The sequence below is a fragment of the Vigna angularis genome, chromosome 2 (assembly GCF_016808095.1).
Source record: "Vigna angularis cultivar LongXiaoDou No.4 chromosome 2, ASM1680809v1, whole genome shotgun sequence".
Taxonomy (NCBI): domain Eukaryota; kingdom Viridiplantae; phylum Streptophyta; class Magnoliopsida; order Fabales; family Fabaceae; genus Vigna; species Vigna angularis.
In genome coordinates this window covers 26,357,710-26,385,519 of record NC_068971.1, presented here as the reverse complement: position 1 = coordinate 26,385,519, position 27,810 = coordinate 26,357,710, and the positions used below count along the sequence as shown (strand labels likewise).

The window sequence follows — 27,810 nt, the reverse complement described above, 5'->3', positions numbered from 1 at the left end:
GAGGATTTAATTCTTAAAAGAAGAAAGAATGAAGTTCCCACTCAACCATAGGCTATAGTTTCAAATACTTCGTCTTCTCCATCTCAAACCTGTTTTCTACATTCAGGTCCCTCCTTTCATGTCACAAATTCCACTTAAAATATAAACATACAACTACTTTTGACGGACTCAATCAAAATTTTGTTGCCAACGGACAAGACCTTCCGATAAATTGTTTTTGTTCTCTTATTTTAATCTAAATATATATTAAATATTAACAATCTTTTACATGTTCCTTCAATTCCAAAAAAACAAAAAAGTAAGTGTGAACACGTTTGTGCTAGATAATAATGTATTGAGGTTTTTCTTAACCATTGTCAAATATCAGGGATCCAGCAAAATTCTTCTTTATGGATGTGTCGGACCTAATATCAGTTTCAAGTCTTTAGTTTATGCCTCAACTTTCTAGTTCTAGTAATCCTGGTATTAATACTACTATTTCCTATAATTATACACCTAGAAATGTTTTTACGTGCAATCTAATAATATTCTATTATTATCTATGTTAATACTTCAGAATGGCCTTTCAATTAAGTGTTAAGAAATGTTCCCCTAAAGCGGTTAACAAAGTCAACTTCTCTAGTTTGTCGAACTTTCCTTGATGATGTTATCTATGTTCTCAAACAAGTTCCTCAAAGTTTGGATGGAGGGACTGAAAACTACCTTAATACAATTCAATTTTTAAAACATTAAATGTAATCTTTCTTCATTCGTATATTCTTGTCAAATAGCCATGGGTTTGGGATGATGTTATGAAGTATGCCAACAATCCAATGGCACTCCTGTTACGACAGGAACGAAATATATAAAGGACCTTCTCGCCAAGACAAATATGCTTGAATCAAAGCCCATTTTAATGTACAAAGTTAATATTTTAATCATTAAACAAAAGTTGAAGTAAAAATATATTAAAATGAGAATTGCTGAAGAATTCCACCATTAAACAATATATACACAAACAAAATATTAAACTGATGCCACATAAATATTTCGAACCAACTTAAGTAAAAAAAGAATTAGCTGAAACGAGTACACCAATAATGTTAGCATTAAGGATCCAACAATAAAAAGTTTTAGATTCACATTGATAGGGGGAATGAAAAGAAGGATGAACACAGCAACCCAACTGGCTTGGGTGATTTTTGAACAAATCTACTTTCCACTAATGAAACAAGGACTGGTCAGTAACCTATCAAAACTGTACGACCACCATGTTGCTAATGGACAAATGAAGTTAATCGGTTTTATCGACCAGCAGCAGTGTATGCCACCAGCCACAGGCAACATTTCTTGGTCGGCAACCAGCAATAGAAACTTGACCAGGAATGTTTCTGTCAGCAGAATCTCCCAAACCAAGCTGTCCAAGGTAGGTAATAATAAGAAATCAACACAAGCACCAATATTACTACTTAATATTTAAGAGTTACCAAAGATATTGGGAATACCTGACCATATTTGTTCCATCCCCAAGTGAATAGGTGACCATCAGCTTCAATATGATAAACAGGAAACAATAAGAGTATGTATGAAACATCATGACATGACTTAATCAGTGACGAGAAAACTTTAATTTTAAGAGAGTTTACACAGCTATATTCTCTCGTGAATAAATAAAATGGTCTTTCTCAAACAAACTTGAAGATTTGAAAAATTGCCCTGGTGGAGATCTCAAGGAGGATCATTTCATTTGACCATGAAATGATTCTTGACACGATTTCTTTCAATTATTATTACTTTTTCTTTTTTGCCAATTCTCAAAAGTGAATAGTTCTCCAGTATTGGCTCTAAGCATATGGTAATGGTGACATACCTGTCAGCACAGCACTGTGACGAGCCCCACAAGAAACAATGCTAGAATTCCTATTCTCAAAACGGGAAGCATCCAACTGTCTAGGTGAAGTCTAAACAAGGAAAAACAAAAACGCAAGTTAATTCTCAGCTATTATGGAATACCGTTATCTATCATTAACAATCTCAAAGATTATGAATATTATGGAAAACCAAAATATCAGTTAGACTTGACACAACATAACTACACATACAGCCATCGACTGTCAGATAGTGGGGATTCATAAGATATCTTTTTTAATGATAGAACTGCATCATCATCATGCAGAGAGGTAATAATATATATATACATATATATATATATATATATATATATATATATTTATTTATTATTTTTTGCCTTATAAAACACATTAGAGATGAGAATGTGCCAACCTTCTTCCTTAAGCATATTGCTAATTTGGAGCCATACTAATCACTTACGTTGCTCCAATTTTCAACCAAATTCCCAAGCCCAATTGGATTAGATCTCCCGATCTGTTTACTTTGGTGTCAAACCTAATGAAAAATATCGAGCTTGTTTCGTCAGAAAGGTGGAGTCGGTGCATTTGGTGCTTCAAGTAGATACATAAACGTTTGAGAGCTTAAGTTGTAACAGGAAGGCCATGGTTTCATGAAAACCCGAATAGTTGGAGACTTGTACTATCTCTTTTTCCATTGTTACATCACACCTAAATAAATTATAATGCATTGACTTGAAATTTTTTAGTCTTGGTGTAGTTATTCTAATAGAATTTTTTAAGTCATATGCCCTTGGGTAACATTATATTTTAAGGAAATGGGTAACATTATATTTTAAGGAAATGGCAACAAGTTAATAATTGAGGATAATTAAAGGAGAATATTGTCTCAAGGAAAAACACATAAATTTAGTGACCTCCAAGAAAATGTTGTTCCTTGAAATTTCTTTCTAATGGTCTGCCAGAATCTATCTTGCGAACATATTTGTTTATGGTTAAAAATCTGCAGGGATCTAAACCCTATTAGACAGTTCTCTAGAGCTTGCAGTGACATTTTCTTACATTATATGGGGAAACAATTTCAAACTTTAATTGGTCCAGAAACAGATATGCAAGTGTGATGGATGAATCACAATTTCCGCCGTCAATTTGAAATTATTTTATTTCACATTAGTAAATTAACATGCTAGTCTATGAAGCATGAATACAAGCATTTCCTTCGGATCCTTGACACAGCTGATTGGGTGTTCCCTATGTCGCTGCACGAACTCTCCAGGACTTCTTGTTACATCTAACTGCATGGCATGAAGGTCCACCACAACAGAAAAAAATAAGAACGGCTAGAATGATCATCGTGTCAAATTCTCCAGTAAAGAGCACAACTTGTGGGGCACCTAGACACACAAGCACTCTGGTTGCTGGTCAAATACACAAGCACACCATGAACTAGTCTTACATGAGATGCATGCCATGAGCAACAGCAAGCAAGACTCTCTTATCTCCACATTACGTACTGGACGGTTTGGATTTTGGTATTGCAGCTATTATTTTTCAAGGCTATCGTCTACATTGTCATATCCTGTATTCTTTGTGAATACTTCTATGGATACATCAGATATCTAGCAAGTTTAATATCTGTCTATCCTAAATCATTACGAGACAAACATTTTAAAATGAAGAATTATGCTGTCAAGGAAAATAGCTTTGATGATTATATTATTTAAGTAGTAATCCAAGAGAATTAAGTAATGATGGTTTTGAAACCCTATTAAGGCAACAACAATAAGCAATCCCTTTTTTACTAGGTGGAGTAGGCTACGAGGACCACTACAATGTGAAACTGGGAATCATGTTTCTTGACAATCCCCACTATCTCCAAATCATAAGATTACCCTCCATCCGAGCCACTCCCCTTGTAGCTCCTATATGTCTACTTCAACATGATCAGACTACCTAAACTGAGATTCTGTCATTCTTTTTGCAAGTGCTATTCCAAATTTGTTTTCGTATCACATTCATTCCTATTCTAATGTTGTCTCTTCTACCAATATCCATGGCAACATTATCAACTCTATCATATTGAGTTTATTGTTCCAATGTCATGTTACCATCTGAGAAGTTTAATATATTATTGCAGCTATCATAAATAGTGCTGTAAAACTTTAAGCTAAAGCTGATTTTTATATTCACATTACAAGTTCTTGATCAGAACACCATCCGCAGTCAGTAAAGAGATATATAGACACTGCTTGTGGTTGATTAGGTAATATAACGGCCCATGTAAACATAGCAGATTTGGTTAAGGTATTGGGTCATAAAAGTCGTTAGTCAGTCTTTATGTGGCTAAAGGGTGACTGGACCTTTAAAGGGTTTGGTGTAGCACTGAAAATACTAGATGATGGTAGAATGTGACTTGTTGACACCCCAACTTTTATGTAGATCAATTCAATTAGGTACAACTTGCAGACTATTTTACGAATAACGAGCATTATTTATGAATGGTGTTGGAAAAGGAAGTACTTTGACAAATTAATTCCGCTATGAAACTTATTCTCTATTTATTAAGTTGATAGTATTTTCAAAGATACTGGATTCATATTTAATTATTTTTCCTGAGTGACTCGTGCTGCTATATATTCTTATCAGAGTGCTGCTATATATTCTTATCAGACTTCGCAGGTTTCAACTTGGGTTTGTCGGCCTTGTTTTGCCAACATATATTATCCAACTTGTCTTATGATGGTTAGTGTGTTCCTGATGACATATAATAAAATGTAGATTGACCTATTATGCCTGGGTTAAGGATTTTGAAAGAAAAATTATTTGCATCTACATGTACAAAACAAGTATTAAAGTATTATGAAACTTTATACTTCGGAAACCTTCTTGTTTATAAATGAAAGGATTGCTAGATTGAATAGGAATTAGCCTGTGCATCAGTCAGGTACCTTTAGTTAGCAGAAGTAATCTACAAAGCAATTTTTAAAATAATGGCATCAAACGCAACTATCTATAGTTACTAATGTCAGATTCTCTACATAATCGTAACTTAATGTTAACAAGCGTCCAGTCTAACAACCTTATCAAAAAGCACTTCTGTTTGCTCATTAGTATTCTAATGGAGACGAAGTGATCTCGGAATTAAGGAAAACATACCTCAGGCTGGTCACTACCGGTACCCAACTGTCCAAACTGATTCCCACCAAATGCATAAAGTTGACCATTTATAGTAACACACAATGTATGCCAAAGCCCAGCAGCAATTGTTTTTACTCTGGTTCCCAAAAATGAAGGAACTAGAGTTGGTCTCAGCTGATCAGCATTATTCCCTTGTCCACACTACAGAAAATTTACGTGCAACAAACTTAAGAGATTTAGGATAAGACCCTTGCATGCTTTATAAATATAATAAAAAAAAATTAAAAAAAATCAGATAGACCACTTATGCTTTACAAAAGTACTAAAAAATTAATATGGATTCCTCCCTTTGGCTATTTTTTATTGACCAGAAGCATGGTTACCACACCCACAAATGAACTAACAATGCAAAAATTATAACGCAATGCAAAAATTTGAATCAAAAAGTGTTTATATTATTAATCTGAATTAGTAAAAATGCACAATTAGCTTAACATACACAAATTTCTTGGAAAAGAATACTCGAACTTTTCGTATTAAAAATTGCACAATTCTCTATCTATATCCATACCGGGAAGACTACCTTACCTATATTCATGCAAGATAACAAAATCTTGTCATTTATTTCTATTTACTGAATATATCAAACACCTACTCTTAATTCTCTCTAATATTCTAGATTTTGTCAAGAGACCAAGTATTTATCAGATATCCTTTGACCAAAGGAGTAACAGAGTACTATCTCCCCCTTACAATTAGTTTGTTTAATAATTAAAATTTCATCTCACATACACAAAAAAACTCGAACAAGAATAGAATAACTGGTATAGAATAACTACAGAATTACGATATTTTCTAGACAATTAACATATCAATATCTATAATATCTATATATACTAAACATTCATACATAAATCATGTTATAGCTCACATTTATTAAGTTACACAACAAAATGAAGTATACTCAAAAAATAGTCAATTATTAATGAGAAGGTTAAATTCAATAATTGAATAAAAAAAATTAAATGCCCAAAATTGCTTTGACGGAGTGAAATTAACAATATTGGGAGTAAATGAATCTACAAACTATATACACACGCATATGGAAAAAGATTGAATAAGTTATAAAACAAACTCATTATGAATTATATTGTGAGAGAGGAGTGGGGTGGTGCGGGAGTAAAGAAAAAATAACTAAACCAATAATTATGTCAAATGATATTCTTTTATGATAACACTCCAAATTTAGAAATAATAAACATTCAAAATATGTAATTTTACACTTGTCATTCATTACTTTTTTAAGCAAATGTTAGACTTTAAAATGATGTTCATTCGTTCACGAAATATAAAATATAATTTAAATTCTTTCAACCAATTCTGCTATGTGTACATCCTATTGGATCCTTAGTCATCCCATATTACAAGTTAAACCTTACAAACAATTCGAAACCTCATTTCCATCACTATATGAATTCTTTTGTCATTTATCACTATATACGAATGCTAATGCAACAACTTGCTAGGACCATGGGAAAGAAAGGTGATTTAGTCAACACAGCTAGAATATTGATTACTAAGGGGGTTAATGAGTTAACTAAATATGAGGATGTAGAGTTTGGTTCTAGTTTGTATCATTTGCAAAATTGAGCATTAGTTCTCCAGTTGATTGTTGTTTTCATTCTATACAGCAAAATTTCTTTACTTTACCATTTCTAATTAGCTTGCTCATAACACATTACTTCCAAATAAGAACCAACGTTAACACTCAATATTTGTTGGGTGTCCTAGGGTCTCAGGAATACAGCATATAAAAACGTGTTTCCAACATTGCAACCTCAATGTTATGCTTAGCAGCAAAAATAAAATTCTTCTCATCCAGGCATAAGATAAACATGAAAAATATTAAAATATTCCAACAGCAGGCTCACCTGGCCATACAGACCCCAGCCAAAAGTAAGAAGGGCTCCAGTATCTACAAAAGAAAGTTACTAGAAATTGTGACTTCTTCTGAATCACTAACTGAAACATTCATCTCATTTAAACACGTAGCATAGTAAATGAATATATACACATTTTGTTATTGATTAAAATTCTTAAATTGAATTTATCCCCTTTGTAGTATAATGCTCTTAAAATTTTTTAAACATTCAATGACACATTTGCAAGGCTACAAGTTCAAAGAAGTGCTTACTCGTTATCACAACACTATGCCGGCCTCCACAAGCAATCTCCATCACAAAGCTTCCAAGAATATTTGACCCTTGAGCTCCAGTACCACTTCCTTGATGAAAAGCCGATGATTTATCCTTCCCAGATGCAGATTCAATACAAGGTACAAGATGAGGGGATGACACCATCTTTACTCGAGAACCCAATCCTAGCTGTCCTTCACCTCCATAGCCCCAACCCCAGACCTGTCCCACATCTGAAAACTTCGGTAAAAATATCATGCATCAGGTGTCTTGCTTTACATCAAAAACCTTCCATATCTTCATACTTCATTGAACCTACAAAACTACATAATGTGACCACCAGAGCCAACTATCCCTAGAATCTGCCATTATAGCACACCATGCAAACACACAAAGTGAATTACCTGACAGTGCCAAGGTATGCCGCCCACCAACTGCTACAGAAGTAATTTTCACTTCATTACCAAGGGTCACAAGAGAAGGAGAGACAGTAAAGAATTCATCTCCAGATGCTTGACTGTCAGAGTCCTGTCTAGTGAAGGAGATCTTCCTTCGCTTTACAACTTCATCTCCTGATTTCTTGTCATGATGAGAATCTGATCCACTGCTTGTATTGGAGCTCTGAGGGCTTCCTGTTTAATGTCTGAAATTCCATTAGCTCCCTGAAATAAAATTAAAAAAAAAACACATTCTTTTTGTTAAATTATTTTTGTAGTTTGCAAAACTGATGATTAGCACCTTGCTCGGCTATTAATGAACTTTGTTTCCCAGTGGCATCTTTTTGAAGGCTTCCCATAGTGATGAAATCAGTAATGACTTTCCCAGAAGGCACACATTCTTTCCAGCCCCAGGCGTACACTTCACCTATGTCTGTACAGAAAGTAGTATACTCTTTAGCAAAGCAGTAGTGTTATCTATTGGCCATGGCTGTGCAGGGTAACGTATGAAGTGACTAGTTGTCCTTTAGCATACTATAATAATCAAGTTAAACATATATGCGAAGTTGACCAAGTCATAATAATTAAGTTGATATATGTTACTCCCATTTAGAATCATACTTTTAAGAGAATGCAATCTACTCCTTCTAGGTTTTCTTCCTTTCCCATATAATCCCTCTATTATCCTTCATACAATTTGTGATGTTCAGAAAGACCCAACACAAGCAAAATAAGGCTTAAATAAATTTTTAGTCTATTGTTACATGGTTGACCAAGCATGACCCATTTTCATTGTTGCCTAAAACACAATTATCACACTTGACAGCTAACTTAAAGTGGACTTTCTTTAATTAAAAATTTATACGGTCACACTGTAAGAAAAAAAGCAGAAGAGAATCTAATGATGCATTTAAATTTTCAACCATATTCCATGTACATCATTCGAGACATAGCATTCCTTGTATTTTAAACTGTCTTCATAACATACATCTGCTATGGTAATCTCATTTAAATTTCAGTTTCGATTCAGATCTCATCCAGGGGGGAAAAAAATCTTTTCAAGGTTGATGCATATTTTAATATGATTATTGGGTAAGTCAACTAAACATTGTGATAAAGGCCGCAGATTTCTGCTAAAAATACTACTTAAATTCCTTCTAAATGTTAAAAAAATGTGATAGGTTCCTGGACAAGAACCTAATCCAGAACTTACTTCTTGACACAAAACAACACAAGGTATGAAAGAAACTGGGTATTAATGACAAAAGAATGTTTGTACAGCAAGAAGAATAGAGGCTTAACCCTCTCCACAGGTCAATACCTGTTTTACAAACCAATCACCAAAAGTCCCTTCCCACTAACTAAACCTCTATTTATAACTACCTCTCCCGCCTCTCCTTAACTGCTGTAAGCCGTTAAGAGATAACAGCCAGTTAGTTAGTCTTCTTTCTTCTCTCGTACACTATCCATCTTTGCCTATTCCTTTCAGGCCTATCAATACCCTCCGCCTGAAACTCAACCTTGTCCCCAAGGTTGAAATCGGGATATCGGATGGTCACTTCGTCCTCCCAAGTTGCCCCATCTGGACCCCCTTACTCTTTGCTCGCCTATAGCCCTTTTCAGTTGGGACACGTGAAAAACTGGGTGAATGTGCACTGTATTGGGCAGCTGCAGCTTGTAAGCTACCTCCCCCACCCTCTGGATGATCTGAAATGGCCCGAAATATCTCACCGCTAACTTTGGGTAAAATCTAGTTGGCATTGAAGTCTGCCTATGAGGCCTTATCCTTAGATAGACCCAATCTCCTACCTCCATATTCGCTGGTTTCCTCTTTTTGTTGGCTTGCCGCGCCATCAACTCCTGTTCCCTCTCTAAATGGAACCTCAGCTGCCTCAAGGCTTCATCTCGGGTCTGAAGCTCTTGACTTATCGCCTCTAGTAACGTTTCACCTGGAATGAATCTATGCAAGGAGGGGGGCTGTCTCCCATAAACCATCTCAAACGGAGTGCACTTTATAGCTCCTTGATAGCTGGTATTGTACCAATACTCAACCCAAGGTAAGACTGTCATCCATCCTCCCAGCTGTTCCGAACAGAAACATCTGAGATACCCTTCCAGCACCCTGTTTACAACCTCTGTTTGCCCATCCATTTCTGGGTGGTATGCGGTGCTCATCTTCAACTTCATCCCCTGTCCTTTAAACAATTCCTTCCAGAAAACACTTAAGAACAAGGGGTCCCTATCACTCAATGGACTGGGGAATCCCATGCAACCTAATAATTTCTAAGGTGAAGACTTCTGTGACGGTCCAGGCTGTATAAGGATGCTTAAGTGGCAAGAAATGGCCGTATTTGTTCAGGCGGTCCACTACCACTAATATAGCATCATGTCCCTTCGACTTGGGTAGTCTCACGATGAAATCTAAGCTCAAATCCTCCCATACGGCATTCGGAATTGTCAGTGGCTGCAACAGCCCCTGAGGTGAAGAAGACAAGTATTTGTGCTGCTGACACACACTACATCGGGCTACGAATTCTGTCACGTCTTTCTTCATCCCAATCCAATATAATGATTGTGCTATCCGCCGATATGTCCGATACACCCCTCAGTGGCCCCCGGTCTACGTTACGTGGAATTCAGCTATTAATTGGGAATCCACGCGGACTGCGCCGACATCACTAACCGACCCTTGTGATGAAGTCTCGCGTTTTCCAAGGTGTAGGCCGAATGGGTATTGGGATCCTTCTTGATTTCTTACACCACCTTCTGTAAAATTGCATCAGCCTCCACTTCCCGTGTTATTTCTTCGAAATCCTGCCAATAGGGTCTGGCCACCACCCTCAGTTCTCTCTCTTCTGCGTTTTCCCCCTCACTCTTCCTTGACAAGGCATCGACAACCTTATTTGCAGCTCCAGCTTTATAAACGATCTCGAAGTCGTAACCCATCAGCTTGGCAATCCAGTTTTGTTGGTTCTAGGTAGTGATGCGCTGCTCAAGCAAGTGTTGGAGACTCTTCTGATCGGTGTGAACGACAAATCGCTGCCCCAAGAGGTAAGGCCTCCAATGCTGAATGGCCATTACCAATGCCATCAACTCTTTTTCGTAAATAGATTTGTTTAACGTTCCCTCGGATAAGGCCTTACTAAAGAAGGCTATGGGTTTTCTTTCCTGCATCAAACCCGCTCCCACCCCTCGGCCAGAAGCGTCACATTCTATGTGAAATGTTTGCTGGAAATCTGGCAGTTACAATACTAGGGCCGTGGTCACCGCTCTCTTCAAAGTTTGCCACGCCTCCTCTACTTTTTCACTCCAAGCAAACCCTCTTTCTTCAGCAACTCTGTCAAAGGTTTAGCAATCTTGCCATAGTCTTTTACGAACCTTCTGTAGTATCCTATCAACCCCAAGAATCCTCTTAACCCCTTTATCGTTTTCGGCCTCTCCCATTCTAGAACGGCTGTCACCTTATCAGCATCCATCTCCACCCCTCTGTGTGAAATCACATGCCCCAAGTACTTTATTTGAGTCTGCCCGAACTCACACTTTCCCTTGTTGGCCACCCAGCTATCTTGTTCCAACATTGAAAGAACCTTTCCGACACGCTCGAGATGCTCCCTCCAAGTCTGGCTGTAAACTAATATGTCGTCGAAGAAAACTAGGACGAACTTCCTCACGAAGGGTTGGAAGAGACAGTTCATCGCACTAACATTGCCGGCGCGTTGGTGAGCCCGAAGGGCATCACCATAAACTCGTAATGCCCCTGGTGCGTTCTGAACACCGTCTTCTCGATATCCTTCTCTCCCATGCGAATCTGGTGGTACCCCGCCTTCAAGTCTATTTCGGAGAAGTAACACGCCCCTCTCAACTCATCCAGCAATTCTTCAATCACGGGGATGGGAAACTTATCCGGCACCGTGGCTCGATTGAGTGCCCTGTAGTCCACGCAAAACCTCCAGCTACCGTCCTTCTTCTTGACCAGAATGACGGGGCTCGAGTAGGGGCTGTGGCTTGGTCTTGGTCGAATCACCCTCGTCCGAAGCATCTCGGCCACTTGTCGTTCTATCTCGCCCTTCATCACGTGTGGATACCGGTAGGGCCTAACGTTGACGGGATCTACTCCCTCCTTGAGCGATATTTGATGTACCCTCCCCCGTTCAGGCGGCAGCCCAGTAGGTTCAGAAAAAACCTGGCTATACTGGCCCAATATCTCCTCCATCACTTCCCTCTGCTTCTCGGTGAGGCCCTGGCAATTCTGTATACCCTCTTGGGCCTCTACTGAGCCCAATTCCCAAATTAATAGGCAAACTTCCACTTCATCTATTTTTGACAAAGTCCTGGGTCCCACCAATTTTCTTTCTAACGTGGGGTCACCTTTTATTGTTACCTCCTCCTCCCCTTGTCGATACACCATGGTTAACGTACCCCAGTCAACGGTCACCTTTCCCAGTTTTCCCAACCATTCCACACCGAGAATCAACTCCACTCCTCCTAGCTCGAACAAGTAGAACCGTTCAACAATTTCTGCATCCCCATCTTCAATGCCACCTGTTCACAACACCCACTGATCGTCTTCCTTTGTCCATCACCTAAGCTCACTAGATAAGGCTGGGTGTCCACTACCGTCAACTCCAATTCCTCCGCCACCCTTCGACTGATGAAGTTATGGCTAGCGCCACTATCGATAAGAACCAGCACCTCTCGCCGGCCTATCCGGCCCCGTAATTTCATCGTCTTGGGAGAAGATAGCCCCCCCGCCGATAGCGCCGACAACTCCATTTCGACGAGGTTCAGTTCAAGTTCCACTTCTCCTCCAACTTCCTCCTCCTCTTCGGCCATGATTAACATCCGCAATCCCCGTTCCGGGCAACGATGGCTGGGGCTGAAAGGGCCGCCGCATCGGAAACATCTCCCTTCCTCCCTCCTTTTCACATACTCCGAATACGGCAGGTTGTGAGTGATCCTCTCCCTCCCGTCGCCGATCGTCCTTGCTTTGCCGCCCCCTTGGGTCGCTTCTCTCCTCACGGACCCTACACTTTCCGCGATCCCCCCTTTATTCGGCGTGTCTCGATGGGTTTCTACTCGCGTAACAGCCCCCGCCGATCGTCCCCACGCACCTTGATTCTTGGACGCCGATCCTCCTCCCGTTCTCGAGACTGTAAATCTCTCAACATCTCGCACTACCCGCATAGCCGTCATCAGGTCTGGTGGGTCGTGCGGCCTGACATGGTTGCCCACCTCCTCCTAGAGTCCCGCCATGAAGTAACCCAGAATCTGCTCCTCTGGAATCTTGGATGTCTATCCCACCAGCGTCTCTCGAACTACCTGACATAATCCTCCACCGTTCCGACCTGCTTGATGGTCGACAATTTCTCGTAAACGGTTCCCCTCATCCCTCCTCTGAATCTAATTCCAGGGCTCTCTTCAATCCTTCCCAAGAATAGTTCTTGGTTTTCTCCCTCCAAAACCTAAACCAATTTCCTGCATATCCCTCCATGCTAATGAAAACCAGTTGCAATTTCTCCTCATCATCTACCTTCTGCACCTCAAAAAAATTTTCCACCCTACTAATCCAGTTCTAGGGTTCGCCTCCTTCGAACACGGTAGCTCCACCCATTTTTCCGTCCTGACGCCCTACTTCCCGTCTTCCTCTTTCCCTTTCCGGTCCCCGATCGTTATCATTTACGGAGGATTCACTACCCTCTCGGCGCAGCCCGTGTGGGTCTTGTTTGTGATCTCCCAACAATTTCAGAATTGCTTGGACGTCTTGGCGCATTGCCTCATAGTTTTGCCTCAATGCTCCAGTCTCATGTCGCAAAAAGACCGTATCTGCCTTTGTCTCGGCCAGCGTAATCTCTACCGCCTCCATTTGACCTTTTAACGCCAACACTCTGCCCTCCATCCCATGTGTACGTCACCCTTCCGATTGAAGATCCGGCAGGTCGGACCAATTGATAGGTTCCTGGACAAGGAACCTAATCCAGAACTTGCTTCTTGACACAAAACAACACAAGGTATGAAAGAAACTGGGTATTATTGACAAAAGAATGTTTGTACAACAAGAAGAATAGAGGCTTAACCCTCTCCACATGTCAATACCTGTTTTACAAACCTATCACCAAAAGTCCCTTCCCCACTAACTAAACCTCTATTTATAACTACCTCTCCCGCCTCTCCTTAACTTCTGTAAGGCGTTAAGAGATAACAGCCAGTTAGTTAGTCTTCTTTCTTCTCTCGTACACTATCCATCTCTGCCTATTCCTTTCAGGCCAATCAAAATGTTTGCAATGATAATGTATTTATGAAATTAACTTTATCTCTGCCTACAAAATTTCTCTCACTATGATCGTTCAAATAGTTATTATAAATCCATTAAGACGGTTTTAAACTTCAAACATCCACTCACTTTTATTTTATTATATTCTTAAAATCCTCTCTTATCTACATTTCTTTTGTATCTTGTGATTGTTAATTGTTAAGACACCTCAATTCCTTTAAAAGTAATGTCAATCAATTCAAGCACTTACACAAAATAGCATTATAATTTGTAAACGATCAACTTCAAAGGTTTAATTTATAATGCAGTTTCTCAGAATATTCAAAAACGAATTTTGAATAAAAAAATTACATCGTTCAGTAAAGAGGCTTCTGGCTACCTAATGTACTGGCCACCTTAACTATTAGTAATCTATTCTTCAAGTATGGAAGTGAATAACGAGAAACCAAACATTGAAATAAAAGAGTAGAGAGAAAAAAGTTAGAAAAACAAAAATATTTTCCACTTCTCTCAACGAAAAAAATTACTAGGTCTTAAGTGTGTATATATATATATATATATATATATATATATATATATATATATATATATATATATATATATATATATATACACACACACACACATTCGATTTCTCAACATTATACAAGCGTATGCTGTTACTTTTCCTATTAATTGAAAGTCTATTTATTTAAGAAAATAAATAAATAAAACTATATAGTCAATCTGCCAGATGAACAATGTCAATATCTATGTAATAAATTATCAATTAATCAATACAATACACACAAAGATTTACTGCAGTCAAAAGAGTTGACACATTTTTCTTTTGTGCACCAGAATCCAATAATAAGCATTAAAATGTGCTTGAGTTTATGGTGCAATCAGCTTACACAATCTAACTAAAGATCATGGTGACTCGCTCGCAGAAGTACCGCAGTAGACAAAAGCATTATTTTCTAATTTATTTATAAAATTTGTAACGCGACCAACCATATTAAGTCATAGGAAATTAAAATCTAGAAAGCACTGAATCATCTCCAAAACGACCACTAAATCAAGATCGGACAAAAAACATTACCAGTGACTGTAGCACAGTGAGCCCAACCAGCAGCAGCCTTCACCACTGAAGCCTCGGTGGGAAGCTGAAAAGGCCCTGGAATCTCCTTCAGAAAGCACATGCATCCAGAACATGTTGCAAAATCAATTCCAACTACAAATTCAACCAAAACCAAGCCCCATATTAGAACACTAACTGCATTACCCCATGCTTCCCAGAAGTCAAGTAGCTCTGGCTTTCATCATCCGAAGAACCCCACGTTATGAGCTTCCCTTTCTCTGCAAAATCACAAAAACAAATCCGCATATTTCACAAAAACGAAAAACAAAAAAGGCTTTCCAGATTTTAACCGATGATTCGGGATTAAGAAAGAAAAAACAGTTCGAGGATCTCCTACTAACGATTTCAGATCTATAAAGTCTTCAACGTTGTTTAACGTTTCAATATGAATTTGGTCAAAATAAAGTCAACGGACTGAGTAATCTACCTGAAATGGCTATGGCGAATCCGCAACCACCACCGCAAACGTCCTTCCACGAATCTCCTGCAAGTGAAGGATCGGAGAGAGGAACCGGCACCGGAGACAGTATCGGAGATTTTTCCAGCGAGGATCCAGGAAGGTATCCCCACATGTACACCATTTTCTCAGCGCACTCTTCCTCCTCAACCATCACCTTCGCTTCCTCCGCAGCTTCGTTTTCACCCATGGCGAGAAAAGTCCGATCCAGGAAACGACAAGACGAAGGTCCAAAACGCAGAACAAATTCCCCTGACCTCTTCTAAATAAGAAGAACAAAACGAAACGACAGCAACTCTGCGTTTGTTGAAGCCAAAACCAGAGGCTGAGAGAAAATAGAGGAGTTTAAACTTGGAAGACAGCGTATCAATTACAAGCTAATAGAGCGCGCCACGTCGGATGATGACGTGGAGATTGGAACACGTGGCTCGATCAGGACCGCATCTGCGGATTGCATAGTCTAAGACCCTGGTATGGTGTAGAAGTTTCTGGAAAACGGAATGGACCACTGCGTCGCTTTCGAGGTGCATGATAGAGTGACGCGTGTCTCGTTGCGTATTAATATTTGTATTTTATAGCTGATCGAGTAATGGTATTTTTTGAAATGATCAGTGTCTAATATTAATTAATTAACGGAATAAGTTTAATTGACATTTAGGAATGTTCCAGAAGTTATTTGAAATTTGAAAAAGAACAAAAGCAGGGAGTAGGTAGGTTGGACCTAACAATGCACGGACAGGAAACAGCCACGTATATCTTTCATGTGCCAAAAATCTTTCTTTTTTTTTTCTTAACCCACATTATAGGTGCATGATTGCTTTCCCACCTCTTATTCCTAAGTTTACAATAACCCTTACTTTTATATAATTAAAATTTATAATAAAAGTATTATTTTAATATAATTATGTATATATACTCAAATTTATAGTCAAATATTAAAAAAAATATTTTAAAAGAACCATTAAGGAATATGAGTACATACAAACGCCCATATATATATATATATATAATTTACTTTATAAATATTTTAAAAAAAATGCAGCATCTTCTTCCTTTATTTTCTTCAAATATAATTACAGCTACTTAATATTGTCTTGAAATATAGTTACAGCTACTTAATGTTAATAATTAGGTTTAAAAACTTAAGTTATAACAATAAGGAGTAATTATTTTATATTATTATTGGAATTAATTAATCCCTCAATAAATAAATAATATAAATATTAGTATATATGTTCTTTATTACTTGCTCTTTAATTGATTTAAATTTATTCAAATTCACAAAAATATATATGTAATACTTTTAGTTAAGGAAAACTATAATGTAAATAATAATTGGAATATCATAGTAAGACGAAAAAGGGAAACTAAACTTCATCCCCATCCTTTTTTTTTCTCTCTCGTGCCTTCACAAGTTTTCTTTCTCGTCTGACTTCACAAGTTTTCTCATCTCTCAATTCTTTCTGACTTTACATCTTGATACTTTCATATGTTTCAAACCAGTATTTTAACCTAACGGGATTCATTTTTACGACAAATTTGTTTTGTTCTTTTAAGAACAATTTTAATTGGGTTGTACAAGAGTTTTTGTTGATTTTCCAGTTTAATTTCTTTTTTCATTATGAAATCAAATATATGTAGTTTTGTTAGACGATTTTGAATTATTGTCGAGCTAATTTGTGTGGTATTGATGATTGGTAGGTTATTCTGGTTTGTTGTGGATCAATGTTAGGTTGTTGTGGTGTGATGTAGAGGACTATCGTTCTTCTAATGTCATGACTTGTGAGTGGTTTTGATCTGGTGTGGATGATTATCGGACTGATCTGGTATGGTCTAATTTAGATTACTATTATAACTGTCAAGTTGTTCTATTATGGTTTGGATTACGGTCAGGGTGGTGTGGTGTAGATGATTATCGGGCTATTTGGTTTGGTCTAATGACTATCTGACTTGTTTGGTTGAATTAAAGATCTTTAGTCAAAATTGAAAAAGCTTTCTTCATACAGTTTGTTTTGTAGAAACTGCTGAAAAAATCACGAACAATATTTCTTGAGGCCTCTAAAAATAGTAGAAAATAAATCCAAGATATTTTTAGAAAAGAAAAGGAGAAAGGATGAAACTAAGATAAAGGAGAATGAGAGATAATGTTGTGTGTTTCAGAATACAGGAAATGCTCTATTTATAGAGCATGAGACAATCCCCCTAGGTGAAAAACTTGATCAAAGATCATTGCCAACAATAATGAATAATAAATAAATAAATAAAAACTGAATGTTGCACCAAAGACCGTTTTGTCAATAATAATGAATAACAAAAAGCTGACTATTTGCACTTTTGAACGTTTCCCATGTTTAAATTTGTTGATAGGGAGCAATATGAGTGTTGAATCAAATCTTTGATGTGTTTGCTTTGGATGATGACAACACATTGATTGTAACAACACATAAATGTTGTCATGACACAACAAATGTGTATTTGTGATTGATACATATGTATGTGGCTATGAAAATGTTTATTGATTAATACATATGTTCATATATTGTTTAGTCTGCATACTACTGTGATCATAATGTGTTTATATCTCTGTATGCATACTAAATGTTTTTGTGTTTTAAAATCACAAGCACAAAGCAACTATGTATGAGTTAATCGATTACAGTGATGTTGTAATCAATTAAGTTCATCAAACAACTTATGTTTTAAATTGTGGCAAAACAACAAGTTTTGAATCGATTACATTAAGTGTTAAATCGATTAAAACTTGTGTCTTTGCATATATCTTGTTGAAATGTGCTGTGATGAGTTTTTGAAGAGAAAAAGTTTTCAAAATCTATTTAAGTGAAGAGCTTAATCGATTACAGTGGTTATGTAATCAATTAAGTCTATTATCTTTTGATAACTATTTTCAGTCTAAGTCAAAATAAGTATAATGGTCATATTTTTAAATATGTTTGACTAGCATTTATTTCAAATCGATTACATTAACTGTGAATTCAATTAGAACTGTGTTAGTTGAAATTTTGTTACATCTGATTTTAATGTAACCGATTACATTACTAACGTAATCGATTATTTTGCGTCTGTCAGGATGAAAACTATAAATTGACGCATTACATGCAACTCTGTAAGAATTTTTGATTTGTAAACTGTCATATCTGATATCTTTGATTTGAGAATAGTATTACAGGTTGTTGAGACGCTCCAAGAATTAAGACTTAAAGAATTGGAAGAAACTTGAAGGATTCTTGAGAGAAACATTATGGACGAACAGACTGATCTTTATCTACACTACTGAGGTGTTCCGACATTGATCAAAAACTTGTATTTTGCAATCTTGGATTGTGCTGCCCTGTTCATGCGTGACAGGAAGAAGAACAAGGGGTTTTTAACTTTGAGAGGTGGTCTCAAAGGGTTCTACAGCAAGGACATGTGGTTCTTTGTGCAGGTGTTTTCTTTCTATATTTGATTGTTGAGTGAGAGAGGTGTTTACCTTTGAGAGAGTCTCTGTAAAGCCTTTGGTGTAAAACTCAAATCATTATAGTGAAAAATCCTTCAATCTTAGGTTGATTGGAAGGAAACTGGATGTAGGCATTGAGGCTGAACCAGGATAAAATTCTTGTGTTTGTTCTTCTTTCCTTATCTCTTTTACTTTCATTGCATATGCATATTACTTAGATTACAAGAAAGGTTAAAGATCATTCTAAGTTTGCGAAAAGATTTTAAAAACATTTGTTTTTATTGATCATCAATTCACCCCCCTCTTGGTGTTGAGAAACAAGGCTCTTCATTTCTAACAAAATCCAATATTTATTTTGCAATAAATTATTATTTTACAACAATCCCCCACATATTACAAAAGAAAGAAAATAGAAAACTTGGAAAATGATTGTATGAAGCAATAGCGCAAATCTTTGTTCTGATGGTTAGACAAAGATTAAAAGAAAGATAATAAACTTTTATTCTGGGTTTCATAGGTTGTAATGCATCAGAGCTGGTATAGAAAACTATACGAACCAGTCTTAGATCAAGAAACTTAACACACAGTGTAGTTGGTATATCAAGCTATATGAATCAAAGACATTTGACATGTGTTAGAGTTTTATCAATCACAATACACCCCCACAATCCTTGTTGTTATCGTTGTGTTGTTCTTATTAGGTCATGTGTGTGCCCTGTATTCATGAGTGCTCTAGAGATCATGCCAAAATCTAATGCAAGCGACCCATATAGGTGATTTCATCAAGTGTATGCTGCAAATCATACACCACCCATAAGGGATAAGAAAATCATTAAAACTTTGTTTAAGCTAAAATTCTTTCACCAGATAGAATTTTAAAGACAAAGTTTAACCTCTCGTAATGTAGTCTCTAACAGTTTCGCACACATGACAGGAATTGACATAATTGATTAAAATCAATTTAATGCTACCAAAACTAACGAGTGACTTGTTTTTAACCATATGAACCTTATTCATGGGATCTCCAATCACAAAGGTTAGGTTACCATCATTTGTTTGCTTCCAAGTGTCTTAAGTCTCATTTCCCTTGATTTTTCTAATATCATTTGTCTTCCTAGTGTCGGTATCAGGATAACCGGTATCGTAGATTCGCGCAGCGGAATAAAATTAGCGGAAAGCGTGTTCGGTCACAACTTAAGTTAATATGGTCCGTTTTTATAAAATTAGTTTTCTTAGAGAAAATTTATCGAGTGTAGGGAGTAGAAAAATTCAACACAGAATTTTTATCCTGGTTCGAATCAAAAGATTCTACGTCCAGTTGTTAATCACTATAAAAAGTGATTAACGTTTTCACTAAAATCAGTTTCACAGATTTACAATAGAGTGAATGAAACAGAAAGATAAAACCTTCCTTAGACTAACGAACCGGAAGGGTGCTTCCTTCGACCAACGAACCGAAAGCAAGCAACCACACTTTCCTTCAACCAACGAATCAGAACAGTGCAGTCAGAATCTTCCTTCAACCAACGAACTGAAAGAACAGTAGCGTTGCCAACTTGAAGAGAACTGCTCCGACCTTTGACCCACAAAGCACGAGCTTCTCCTATTCACGAGACCAGGCAATGCAATGAACCAACTTTTTAGAACTTCCTCAGTTACAATGTATTCTTAGAAAGCTCAGAGTTAACCCTCTAAGGGTTTTAAAAACAACTATATATAGACAACTGGTCTGAAGTGAAAAGACAGATTACAACTTCCAGTGATAATCGATTATTGTTAGTGATAATCGATTATTTAAGTCCGTTACAGGGTTTTTCAAAAAGTGATACTCGATTATTTTGAGGAACAATCTATTATTCTAGGGACTTGTGTAGTTCTTATCAGGACCAGTGATAATCGATTATTTGGAGTAATAATCGATTATTCCAGTGCAAAATGGATTTTCAAGAAGGCTCATGATAATCGATTATTCTACCATATAATCGATTATATACGTAACTAACTTAAAGATACGAGATTTCTAAGTGTTTACAAGTTGAAATCTTTCCTAATACATTTGCAAACTACGAAAGTTCTTTTAAAACAATTATAACTTGATTCTTCGAGTTTTATCACTTGCAGCATCATCAAAATCTTTTATCTTCAAAGCACCAATGCTCCTCATTGGTAACAATCTCCCCCTTCTTGATGATGATAAAAAATTACTTGTTTAAAAGCAACTTTGGTTTATCTGCATAAAATAAAAACTAACAGACAACTAAAATAGGTTAGCAGCAACTGCACTTTACTAGAAGTTGATTCTTCTCCCCCGTTTTGATCATAAGCAAAAAGATAAAAAAAAATGCTCCACCTTAATATGAGCTCCCCCTTACTTAAAGAATGTAAGCACTAGAACAAGAAGGAATTTTATTCATGAAAAGAGGAATTACAATTTTATCATAAAGAAAGACATGAGCATTTTGAAACATCATAGGAAAACAAAACAAACAAACAATCAAGCAAACTAACATAAAATCCTAATACTAAAACTCCGGACTGGGTGATCTTTTTGGAGGTTGAAGATTGAAGTGATTTTCAATGTTTCCAAGACGAGTGTCCAAGTCGTTGAACTGGTCAATTACATATTCTTCATGATTTTGTTGTCACTCATATATTTGTTCAAAGTGAGCTTATTGAGCAAGACACATATCTTCCAGTTGTTTAGACAGGTTTGCAAAGTGATCCTCCATTGTTAGTGAGGAAGAGGAAGGCATATGAGAAGGACTAGCATTAGTAGGAGCAGCAGCTTGGACTGGGTCAGCCATATGAGCATCCATATCATCATTGTCATCATCTTGGTGATCATCATCCTTGTGAATAATCACGCGACCACGAGCAACAAATCCAATTTAGCGAAATGTTGTCTCGCCAATCTCAGTTCCAATTGCTTGAATGGCTTGAGTGAGTTCGCCTTCCACACTTACGCCTTTGTACTCTAAAATGCGAGAGATGAGAAGTGCATAGATGATAAGAATTATATTTCCTGGCCTTTAACATGGTGTCGGAGATGAGTGCTGGCCAATCAATGTGTATGTGATTTAAAATCCCATACAAGAGTAGAAGATCTTGCTCCGAACATTGAGCATGGTTAGTGGCACGATGACAGAGAAGTCACACAATCAAGTAGTGGATCATCCTTTCTTCAACCTTGAATCCACCAACTAGCAGTTATTGACGGTTGATTTGTTGTTCAGGATGTCGCAAAAAGGATTGAAAGGCAATGAAATGATTGAAGTCCGGGACGCCAAGATGAACTTTGACAACATCATCCTAGATTGTTAGTTGTGGAACAATCGTCTAGACGTCATCATCCAAAATGATTGGAACTCCTTTCACTTTTGTGGTGATGATTCCGTCACGATAACGCAGATTGAAGTAGAAGACACGGATAAGATCAGGGTATATACATCCCTTTTGTTCGACGAGATGCAAAAGACCTTGAGCGCCGAACAGATCTGGAAATTAAAAGCCGTAAAATCTGTAAAAGTCAAGGCGTATGAACTTTATCGCCATTATCCGACGTTCTTGCCATAAGTGAATGTACTTAGCATGCTTTTCCTCATCCGAGATCCATCCTTCGATGGAAGCAGGGCAAATATTTCTGGAACGAGATGATGAAGCACCAACAATCCTCCTATGTGGTCTTCTTGAATCAGCCATGAGAAAAATGGGATAAGTGGAAAAAGGGAAGAGATTTGGTGCAGATTATGTTTGAGCAGTGGTTTGGGTGCAAAGAAGTGACCATTAATCGATTATAGGAGGCTATTTATAAGAGAAATCGAGAAACTAGTCGTTTTTAGCCGTTTTATGGCCGTTAGAATTCGTTGCAACGACTCTTTTTTTTTAAACTAGTCACGTGATGATCGATTATTGTATGTGATAATCAATTATCTGTTCAAAAGTCATTTTCCAGAAATTGTATGATAACTGATTACTGATGAAGATAATCGATTATTTGTTCTTGAATACCCAGTTTTGGGTTTGAGTCAGGATAATCGATTATTCCATGGGATAATCGATTGTCTACGATTAGAAACTTTCTCAAAAGCCAAGAATAATCGATTATGCTCTTATGATAATCGATTAAAAACGTTAAGTTTACGAAAAATGCTAAAATTTCAGAAATCTTAAATTTAAGACATGTCTAACCCTCCTAACTCTCTTCTAAGTTCATAGAATCTATCTTTAGGAAGAGCTTTTGTAAAGATATATGCTAATTGATACAGAGTATCATTATATTCTATTGTGCAGTCCAATGCAATGCAAAAATTTTTACAACCCAGTTCAGATTATTATTTTCAAGTCCAAACCAGTTTCAATAATTTTTAGCAAATCAAATTCAACTTTCAGCAGACTCAATGAATCTATGAAATCAACAATCATTTTTCAAATAGTTAAGATATCAATGATTCAGCAACCAATTTATAAACTATAGTGAACGCAACAATAGCTTAAATGAGTATGAGCACATCTCAGCTACTCAAAGTTTATCATGAAGGCTTTACTCCTAGCACAATTTGTTCAAAACTGACTTTGACAGCACAATTTATAACTTCCCAATCAACAACTATGATTCATGCACTCTCATAGCCAATTTGTTCAACCCCATGAATTCAGCTCTGCATATCAAAACAGCATATACAAAAATTAAAACAACAATATGCAGTAATCAGATTTAATTCTATAAAATTGTTTATCTTGGTTCAATGGATTTTATCCCCCAGCTTAATCAACTACACTCAGGCTTTTCAACCAGGATTTGTTAGGCAAAGCTATCAGACACTAGAGACAAAACAGGACAGCCACAAATTGGCAAATAAGAAACAAGCTTTAATTACAAGTTTACATAAATGTAGATGCACCATGCAGACCTCAGAAATAAGCAATTAAACCAACAACTTGTCATCAACAAAAGATCTAAAAATGGTGGTTTGGAGAGTGAAAACACACAAAGTTGTTAAAACTCAAGATTCTTTGCCATGAACACGTTTAAATCAGTGAAAAGAACTTGTGATCACAGTTAATTGATGTTAAACAACAATGTTTCTATGATTCACTTATCCAGATCCCATTATGTGTTAAATTAAACAACTCCACCAACCAATTTTAGATATAATGAGTCAAATAACTTCTGAATACTTAATTTGTCTAAAAAACAATTAAGAGAACTTGAATAAGGCACTATGAAAAGATTTCAAGATGTTCAGCAATGAAATAGTGGTAAACCAGAATTTAAAACTGGAAAATTTACTCAAACAAGGAAATGCAGTTTCAGCTAACTGCTTTTAAAGACTATTCTGTAGAGATTTTCACAATGGCAACCAAATAATGGATGATTAAAAAGACAAGCAGAACAAAATACAACAACACAGTTTAAACAACACTTAGCTCAATCACGTGGTGCTCAAACCAAGGCTTTGGATACCACTTGATTGAATTACTCCCTGACCTGGAACATCAATTTCAAAAGCAGAATACCATAGAGCTCTCTTATCCTTTTGGAAACTTATCTTGCAAAGCAAAGCAATAGAGTTTTTGGTCCCCATAATCTCATTTGGGTCCTTGGTGTTAGAACATGGAAGCAAATATCATTTCACAACTTTAACCCATGCATATTTCCCATTTGGAATTCCATAATGTTTTATTCTACATTTGTTTGAAGTATGTCCCTTTTTTATACAATAGAAGCAACAAACACCATGCAGTTTGGTTTTTACAATTGTTCCTTTTTCAACCAAACTTTACGTGTTCTCCTATTTTGTGGTTTCTTAAAATACACATTTTTGTTTTTGAAAGGATTCAGCTTAATATCATTTTTCACACAAGATGCAGATTGTGTTGCTTTCATAAGCAAATTTTCCAATATGTCAATATCAAACATATAACTCTTGCAACACAAGCATTTAACAGGATTATCAATAACGGTAGACTCTTTCATTTCTAAATTGCAAATTGTATTTCTTAAAATAACTTCCTCATCTAAAGCCTTCTCATATTTAATTTGCAATTCTTTAAATTCCTTTTTCAAAATTTTGTGAGCAATATTCAATTTCTCATATTCATCAAGTAATTCAAGAAAAGCCTTTTGTAAATCAAATTCACTAGAGTCAAGACTAGAGCAACTTACTTGGCTTGTAGTGTCATCAATATTAGCTGTCAAACACAAGTTTGCTTCTTCACCAGAATCACTTGATTCATTATCAACACAAGCAATGTGGGCCTTCTTCTCTTTGTGAGTTTTCTTTTTCTTTCTTTCTATACTTCTTTTGTTGCTTGAACAATCAGCTTTCACATGGCCTCTTTCACCACATCCATAACATTTGAAGCTTGAAGAGGAGCCTCAATAGTCCTTCTTTTCCTTCAAGATTTCGCTTTCAGATGATTTATCTTTGGCCATCAAGCATAGATTTTTTTGCTCATTAGAATCGCTTGAGCATGAGGAGTTTGATGTAGAGCTTGAATCAGACAGTGTCAACTTATCCACATCTATGACTTCATTATAAGTGAGTCTTAAAAATTTCCACATTTCTTGTGCACTTTTATAAACAGAAACTTTAAAGAATTCATCAAGGGTTAGTGAAGATAAAATTATATTCTGAGCCTTAATATCAAATTGGGCCCTTCTGTTTTCCTCAACAGTCTAGTCAAAATATGATTTTTCTACTTCTACACCATCAACAATACGTTTAGGAATATAAGGACCATTTTGTACAGCTTCCCAGATGCCTCTGTCAACATACCCCATAAATATTTCCATTCTGACTTTCCATAATGCATAGTTATAACCAGTAAAAAGTGGTGGTCTGTTGATGGAAGCACCTTTGGCATACACTTGAGTTTGATGACCGACCATTTTCGCAAAAGTTTGAAAGAATATCAAAGCAAACTTTGATACCAATTGTCAGTATCAGGACAACCGGTATCGTAAAGTCGCGCAGCGGAATAAAATTAGCGGAAAATGTGTTCGGTCACAACTTAAGTTAATAAGGTCCGTTTTTATAAAATTAGTTTTCTTAGAGAAAATTTATCGAACAGTTGATGTGCGGAAAATGTAAAGAGTGTAGGGAGTAGAAAAATTCAACACAGACTTTTTATCCTGGTTCGAATCAAACGATTCTACGTCCAATTGTTAATCACTATACACAGTGATTAACGTTTTCACTAAAATCAGTTTCACAGATTTATAATAGAGTGAATGAAACAGAAAGATAAAACCTTCCTTCGACTAACGAACCGGAAGGGTGCTTCCTTCGACCAACGAACCGGAAGCAAACAACCACACATTTTCCTTCGACCAACAAACCGAAACAGTGCAGTCAGAATCTTCCTTCAACCAACGAACTGGAAGAACAACAGCGTTGCCAACTCAAAGAGAACTGCTCCAACCTTTGACCCACAAAGCGTGAGCTTCTCCTATTCACAAGACCAGGCAATGCACAAAACCAACTTTTTAAAACTTCCTCAGTTACACTGTATTCTTAAAAAGCTTAGAGTTAACCCTCTAAGGGTTCTAAAAACAACTATATATAGACAACTGGTCTGAAGTGAAAAGATAGATTAGAACTGCCAATAATAATCGATTATTGTTAGTGATAATCGATTATTTAAGTCCGTTATAGGGTTTTTCAAAAAGTGATAATCGATTATTCTGAGGAACAATCGATTATTCTAGGGACTTGTGCAGTTCTCATAAGGACCAGTGATAATCGATTATTTGGAGTAATAAGCGATTATTCTAGTGCAAAATGGTTTTTCAAGAAGGCTCATGATAATCGATTATTCTACCATATAATTGATTATATATGTAACTAACTTAAAGATACGAGATTTCTAAGTGTTTACAAGTTGAAATCTTTCCTAATACATTTGCAAACTACGAAAGTACTTTTAAAACAATTATAACTTGATTCTTCAAGTTTTATCACTTGTAATATCATCAAAATCTTTTATCTTCAAAGTACCAATGCTCCTCATTGGTAACACCTAGGGGTTTTGTTAGAGGATCTACTAGATTTTGTTCTAACTTCACATAATCAATGGAAATATTTCTACTTTTTAGCAACTGCTTCACCAAATTGTGTCTCAATTGTATATGTCTATTCTTTCCATTGTAATTCTTGTTTTAGTTATAACTATTGTTGATTGGCAATCACATTGTATTGCACTGATGAGGTTGGTTTCATTCCTAGTGGAATGTTTGCTAAGAAGTTTTTCAACCACTCAGCCTCATTACCAATCATCTCAAGAGCGACAAACTCAGATTTCATTGTTGATCTTGCGATAACTGTTTTTTTGGCTGATCTCCATGTAATTGCACCATCCCCAAGTGTGAATCCATAACCACTAGTAGATTTTATCTCATTTGAATCAGAGATCCAAGTAACATCACTATATCCATCTAGTACATCAGGAAATCCACTATATTCAAGGGCATAATCCATTGAACCTCTTAAGTATCTCATAAGCCTAGTAAGTGCATCTCAATGTTCTTGATTTGGACATTGAGTGTACCTACTTAGTCTACCTATTGCATAAGCAATATCAGGTCTAAAAAAACTCATCAAGTGTAGTAAACTCCTACTTATCTGGGCATACTGATGATGTGAAATAGATTTTCCTTTATTTTTCATTAATTTAGAATTAACGTCATAAGGGGTACTCACTAGTTTAAAGTCACAAAACCTAAACTTCTTAAGAAGTTTCTCAGTGTATTGTTTTGGGATAGGAATATACTATCTCTCTTTCTTATGATTCTACCTTTTAAAATCACATTGATTTCACCTAGAAGAAACTTATATTCAAAATAAGATTCTAGAAACCTTAGTTCTAGAGACTATCTTATTTCATGT

At 36.5% G+C, this 27,810-nt stretch overlaps 1 protein-coding gene across 1 annotated transcript; it reads right to left on the bottom strand.

The window, feature by feature from the left end:
• Window positions 1-1,039: 1,039 nt before the first annotated feature.
• LOC108329056 (ultraviolet-B receptor UVR8) lies at window positions 1,040-15,815 on the bottom strand. Its single transcript, XM_017563044.2, has 11 exons — window positions 15,436-15,815; window positions 15,153-15,226; window positions 14,970-15,054; window positions 7,919-8,050; window positions 7,585-7,812; window positions 7,180-7,413; window positions 6,917-6,960; window positions 5,004-5,186; window positions 1,850-1,940; window positions 1,485-1,528; window positions 1,040-1,396 (listed from the first exon to the last, which is right to left on the bottom strand). Exons 1-11 carry the CDS (start codon window positions 15,653-15,655, stop codon window positions 1,274-1,276), a joined length of 1,458 nt encoding a protein of 485 aa, XP_017418533.1. The 5' UTR covers window positions 15,656-15,815; the 3' UTR covers window positions 1,040-1,273.
• Between the last annotated feature and the right edge of the window lie 11,995 nt (window positions 15,816-27,810).